This window comes from Schistocerca americana, chromosome 6, assembly GCF_021461395.2.
Source record: "Schistocerca americana isolate TAMUIC-IGC-003095 chromosome 6, iqSchAmer2.1, whole genome shotgun sequence".
Taxonomy (NCBI): domain Eukaryota; kingdom Metazoa; phylum Arthropoda; class Insecta; order Orthoptera; family Acrididae; genus Schistocerca; species Schistocerca americana.
Window position 1 is genome coordinate 560,122,821 of NC_060124.1, and position 7,132 is coordinate 560,129,952.

The 7,132-nt window shown below is 34.0% G+C and overlaps 1 protein-coding gene across 1 annotated transcript; it reads left to right on the forward strand.

The window, feature by feature from the left end:
• LOC124619800 (galactoside 2-alpha-L-fucosyltransferase SEC1-like) lies at positions 1-2,433 on the forward strand. The gene has a single exon (XM_047146392.1). The coding sequence runs from the start codon at positions 251-253 to the stop codon at positions 1,256-1,258; it is 1,008 nt and encodes a 335-aa protein (XP_047002348.1). The 5' UTR covers positions 1-250; the 3' UTR covers positions 1,259-2,433.
• The last annotated feature ends 4,699 nt before the right edge of the window (positions 2,434-7,132 follow it).

Consider the following 7,132-nt stretch of genomic DNA (forward strand, 5'->3'; position numbering starts at 1 on the left):
TTCGTTTGATGCGTATTGATTTGTAGCTGTTGCTTGAAATATGTTTCACTTTCGGACAAGTGCAACTTACAATGTTAAAAGAGTGCTGGACTGTGCGACAACAATATAAAGTTTGATCAGTATGGAGCGGCATAAATCACTGCCTCTAATATGTGGACAAGCGTTAGCTGCAGAGACGAAATGTTTTACCTGTTGCCTACCTGAATAAACGTATACTGTTTCTTCAGCTATGTTGATAAGCTGATGCGGTATGACAAGACTGAACCAAAATTTGTTGGTTTTGTCTATATTTTGTGCAATGTGTACGATCGTGTTCGTACATTTGTTTATATTTCCCGTCTATCAGGCGCAACCGAAGAAAAAGGTAATGAAATATTTGGGCGATTACGAGCAGTCGCTTTGTACGTACAATCTAAAACTATCACGTACACGTTCAGGAAGGTATCACTGTCCGAAAGATGGCATTGTTACTGTTTCTCAAGGTGGTCGCCTTGGAAACCAGATGTGGGAATATGCTTCAGTATGGGCAGTAGCAAGGAGAACAGGATTGGAACCGTATGTACCAAGGTGCATTCGTAAAGTGCTTGACGAAATATTTGATGATCTCAGTATACCACCGCTTTTTTATGTCTCTCATTGCCCAGCAAAATGGGATGGAATTATCAAGTCCCCAGATTGGTGGATGTACACAAACCAGAGTATTCTTTTGCCTAGGTTTTCCATTTTACCAGAGCTAGTGCTTTCGTGGGTTGATGACATAAGACATGAATTTAAGTTTAAGAAGAAATATGCAGATGCCAGTCAAAACGTTCTTAGAACTGCTACACAATTGATGAACAATAGCAATTTAACTTTTGTTGGTGTTCATGTGAGGAGGACAGACTATCGGCAGTATCTGTGGAGAACACGAAAAATGAATTTAGCAGGTCCTGAATATTTTCATAATGCAATGGGCTATTTTCGTGAGAGGTACAGGAGTGGTGTTGCATTCTTGGTGGTAAGTGATGATCCGAGCTGGTGTCGACATAACCTGGTAAAAGATCACACTGATGTATTTGTTGTGAGCAAAGCAGGTGTCATCAGCCCAGGTCAAGACCTTGCCACCATGGCTGCTTGCAACCACTCAATTATAGACTATGGTACCTTTGGTGTATGGGGTGCAATCTTGGCAAGTGGGGAAACTATTCTATATAATATAACTAAACATTCATCTGTACGTGTGTCTGAATTACTTCCAAATTGGCATATAATGAGTTAGCAATTCTGATACATGTCGATGATGTTGGAGGTTTAGTTCATTTTATAGAAACTTGAGTCTTGTAGCTATATGGTTGTTGGATATGAAGTATAATCTTGTAATGTGATACCTGAAGTGTTCAAAAATCGTGTTGTAAGCTTTATTTTTCTCTAGCCATAAATACAAAAGTAACTTATGTTTGGGGCCTATATAATATGTAATTTGCTAATTGTGACCTTTTTTCTCCACTTGCTTGGAGGTGTGCATCAGTTTACTTGGCGGCTGGCAGGTATTGGTACTTGGGGATGTGAAGAGATTGTTTGCTATGCTGATTTGTACATTTATGTGATATTTTTATGTTTGATTCCTTATTATATTTTTGGATGCTGTTTCTTTTTAAGTATATATGCTTTTGTAGAATCTACATTAGACAGTTGACATATTTTCTTATACTTATAGGACCTACTCTTACTGTATCAACAACTGAAAGTATGTATGTTATGGTCTCTGCTATAAGAAGTTGTTGTTTGTACCATTAAAAGTGCAGAGAAGAATGAAAGAGGCTTTGTCCAGAGAAGATAAGGCACCATTTTTGAAATAACCATTGTGGTTATTGGTACCAACACTGCAAAATATACTTATGAGCTGTACACCACTTTGCTTTGTTTTGTATGTTTACTTTGTGCAATCAAGTATAATCAAGCAATGCAAGTAGTTGTTCAGTGGAGTTATAATCTAATCAGAAAAGTGATTCATATTATACAGAAAAACAGTATAGGATAAAAGGGGAACATCAATTACAGCTTATGGTAAAAGTTACGTGTTGGACTCCCCTTGCATATTTCAATATGGTGCAGATATAAACATTAGACTTCACTACCAATTAATTTGTTACCTACCAATTAATTTGTTACCACAATCTTCTGCTTTCACATTCATTGGCTTCGCCAACTCGCAACCAAATTCGCCTTCCAACCTGACCTAGACTTCAGGCTGCACTACAGATTGGTCTGTCACCACAACCAAGATTTCAGGGGAAGGGGGGGGGGGGGGGGATGTCCAATACGTAACCATAGCCCAGCTTATCTGTGAGTCATAATCTGATATTATGGAACATCTGACACCTGTTTGTTTAAATGATTGTTGTCCTATACTTTTTTGGGACCAAAATTGATTAGTATATTTATAAATATTTGTTAAGCAATGTACCTGTTATATTGAGAACAAAAATATAAAAAGAGATTGTTTTTGTTGTGACCATGATTTAATATAGTGAAGGTAAATGAAAAATACATGAGACATGATTCACTTCAACTGTGTAAGTGCTGTTCAAATGAGAAAATATTAAATAGAGGAGGACCTGACTGGAAATAATATTTGAGATTAGTCTTTCAGTAGGTAAAGGGTGCTGAATGAAGTGAACTGGTATGAATTTAATAAGTGGAATGAATATAAGTAGGCTACTAAGTAATTGGAATGATTTACTGTCGTATTATTTCAGTCTAACCATTGACTGTAATGACAATTCAAGAAAGGAAGATGTCAGTATTTTCATTTATGTGTGCATTAAAGGTCCCATTTTGTTGTGCCACATATCTTGATAAATACCTAAAATGACTGTAAAGACATCTTTATTACCTCTATCTTTTTTGGGTTACGTGAATACTTCTCTACCAACATTACTGGTACTTTTGGCTCTCGTCATTTTTTCTGTCCCACTGCCCATCCCTAATACTGAATTTTGAGGTATAAATTTTTATTATAAAATTGTAAGATAGTTTTTATTTAGACAAAACATTGTTATCATAGTTGGAGAATTTAGCACATTTTGAATTGTCAAGTGTCGTGAATGAATGAATGTGAATTATGAAAGAAATCACCATTTTTGTATGTAATGAGGAAAGCTATTTTTTTTGTCTTTCTAAAAGTTTCTATGGCTATGATATAAATGAAGTGCCAATATTTACATAAGAAATTGTGCCAATATGTACATACATATTCATGAAGATTTTTATGGAACTGCAGGTACTAATCTAAAATTTGTTATTTATTGTTTTTCTATTTCATTTATTTATTTATTTATTTATTTATTTTGGTCAACTGTTTCACACGTGATGTGTATACTAACACTTAAACAGGATTAAGTCTTGTTAGTTTAATAGTGCAACACCACAACATTAGTGAGTATTTTGGTAAAAAATGTTTCAAATTGAAGTTATTTTTATGTATTGCAACATATTCCATCTGCATTCTGGTAGATACGACAACTGTTTATTTGGTTTTATAAAAGAATTACAGATTGAGTATGGATCATACAACATGCTGTAAGTACTAATGGAATTTTTCTACTTTAAACGTGGGTAAACAAAGAATGCAGTGCTTTTTTGACACAACCTTCAAATATCTAATTGGCCATCCAGATTCAATTGTAAAATGGTTCCCTGTTATTGCCTGAGGTGAATACCAGCAATGTACCTTCGAAGCTAACAAGCTTGTGCTCAGTCTCTGCTAACCAAGTTATTGATGGTACATTACAATCCTAATTTTCCTTTACCTTATACAAGTTTGTTTAATTGTCTTTAATAAATCCTAATTTTATTTACTGTTCTCTATTAAAATTCAAATCATCTGCATATATTACTTAGCAGTGCATTGCCAGTAGTCTGTGCACTTAACTAACAAGAGGAGGCCATGATGGAATCACAGATTTGCTTCAGACTTTGTACGCCTTTAGTGGGCCATTCAAACAACATAATGTGCAAGTGGTAAAGTGCACTACTGTGTGCGAATGTGCCAGTAGCTAGAAGTGATTGCGGTCAAGCGGTTGGTGTCCATTCTTAGGAGGCAGGTTGTGGGCGAGGCGATGATTCGAATACCATTACTACTTACTTTTTAATCTATATATATATTTTTTTCATCACTGGTCACATTATCTAATTTATACAACATTTGAGAGATAATACAATGGGAAAAAAAGCCACTTGTGTTTTCATTAAATTATATTGAATTTCATATGTTATTTGACTTTTTAATATTGGTAATTAAGTTTTCAAGGATGAGGGACAGGCTTTGAAAACCCAAGTCAGACCTCGATAAATAATGACGCAAGTGATGTTATTCACAATCAGTAATATAGTAAGTCACATTGTACCAGACCACAAGAGTAATGTACAATTACTCGTTCGATGTGATCTCGACATCACATGTTGCAGAATGATATTTGTCATACAGCCATGGAAAACATAAAGTGAAACTTTGTGCAAATACACACTGTGGTTTTATTTTCTTTTTTCATTATATTATCACTCAAACATCATATAAATTAAATAATATGACCAGTGCTGAAGAAAATTGATTAATCTTCAGTGGGGCACAACAGCAGGTGATCCACTGGTGCACGGAACAATTTCCCAAGTTGGCACAAAGTAATTATGAGATGACAAAGCTACAGTTGTTTGTGTCTTCCATTCTGTCACATACTTCAAACCTTAAAAATATGAATTTGAATGATTTTTATCACATTGTAATTGTAATTGCCAACAGGCAATTTTCTCCTATATTTGATGTTGCTAAATTTTTATGTGATGTCAGCCGTCTGGTGTACATTTTTAAACAAAATCAGAACACATTGTCTGAAATCTGCATAATAGGAATAACCACATTTGAATTGTGATGTTATTAATTTGTTGCAACAAAGTTTCATACTCCTCAGTTTAAACCAAGGGTTGACAAAATTGCTACTGGTTCAAATTCTTACAGTTGCTGCATATGTAAGGAGGTAAAGAAAATGTTTTTTTATTATATTTAACTCTGTGTGTGCTGAAGTTTTGGGCAATGTTATCGCGTGAAATGTCACATATTCAGTTAACTTTTATCAGTATGTCACTTGCTATGAAAGCTCGCTGTATAAAGTTGATGATGACTTGGCAGCTATGATTTATGATAAAATAAAATGTGATTTGAAAACCAAGAAAAATCCGGAAAAAAAGAAGATTTGATTGGACCTGTGTGGCACTGTAAGTAAAACCAGAGGAACTTGTCTTTATAATGGCTCAGAGCGGGAAAAAATAAATTCGTTTGTACAAGTGTGTAAAGAAGAGTAGTACTTTCAAATTTCACATTCATTCATTCCATCATGGATTCTATTTGGGTCCAGTTGTCGTAGTTGTCAAAGATATAACATTTTCTGCTTACCAAAGACTTTGTAAATATTTAGTATGACTAATACTAATGACACATGCTGGCAAGAAATGTATTTACCAGCATATATTGAAAACCAGTTTTCTAGGAGATTATTATTGGTATGACATAAAAGTGAAGTTTTTTGCCAGAGTGTGGAAGCCATCCATGTGTGGTTGATTATTACTTACATTACTGATAGCCATTTACAACAAAAAATGCAGTTTTTAAAATCATTTCAAAGAACTTTCTTCCATTCATAATTTGAAGAAACTAGAGTTTATTGAAACTTTAATGTTGGACACTGGTCCAAAGAAAACTGTTTTGTGCTCTAGCTCTATAGACCAAATCAGATTTGTGTGTAGTATTTGTCATTACTTAAATCATAAAAGAGCAGTTGCTTATGCATGTGTTTTGATCATATGTACCTGTTAAGTAATATATATATTATATATGTATATAGTATGTGTGTGTGTGTCCATATGTTGACATTTTTTCACCATTACTGGTTAAGGATAATAGTCATTATTTATAGCTTGAAGATACCAAAATAGCCAGTAGTTTGCATTGGTAAATGGACAGTATAGAGAATTGATGTGTCCAGAGATTGCTTATTTACCCCAAAAATTTTCTTTGAATTGTTACACAAGTTTAATTTTAAATGACTTTCCATTTGCCCTTCTTTGTAATGTCTTTGCATTGTTACTAGTCTATGTGCATTTAATATGTATAACTATGTATTTCATGAGTATCTGCATGTATTCTGTGCTAGGAATGAAATTGTTGTTATACAGTCAAGGGGAAATATGTATATAAAACACAAGAATATAAGTATAAAAATTTGTGTGTTGAAAGTTTTGTGATGACTGCTTTTTGTCAGTGTGTAGGTTACATAAATGCACAATGAAATTTTGGATAGTATTCTCTATTTGTGTTTTGAGAAAGAGTTTTAGTGTGTACTCTGAAGACAGCATATGGACTTGAACGTATATGTAAGGCAGGATATGTAACAACTACATATGTATTTTCTTTGTGACAAAGCTAATTAATTTTAACTTTTGTAAAATCGTACACACACATTCTTTGCTTGTCATTATGACAAAAAATTTTCACATCTTAGCTGAGAGTTAAACTATAGCAAGAAAGTTTATAATTAATGTGTGTAGCTAAACAACTCATATTATGCAGAAAGTAATGGTGGGTTGGCCAAAGTAGTTGTTGAGAATGCAGAATGATAGTATCCTAAGAATACATAAGTATGCTCAGGTCTTTCAGAGAGGTGGGGGAGAGGGAGGGAGGAAGAGAGAGAGAGAGAGAGAGAGAGAGAGAGAGAGAGAGAGAGAGTGTGTGTGTGTGTGTGTAAGTGTGAGTGCATGTGTACTAAAAAGAGAGATCTTTCAAGTGTTAATGTTAAATTATTGTGAGAGTTATTGCAGATTGTACCTGTCCTATGAGATCTTACACTGCTTCTTAACCTCATGCATTTATTCAAGAAGCATTCCAGTCTTATAAATTTACGTATACTGACTGATTTTTCTGTGAAAATTGTGATAATAGTGAAGTGTGGCACTTATTTACCTTGCTAGAAGGCGTACTGTTATGGTGCAGTTGTACTTCTGATCCTTATTTAGTTGTTTATTTTTGATAAAGATTCCAAAATGGAAATATTTTAAATAAGGACGTCATAAATTTAAATTATAACATTTAACTTAATAT

Excerpts from the sequence above, each read along its gene's own strand:
- LOC124619800 (XM_047146392.1), top strand. The coding sequence starts at position 251 with ATGACAAGACTGAACCAAAATTTGTTGGTTTTGTCTATATTTTGTGCA.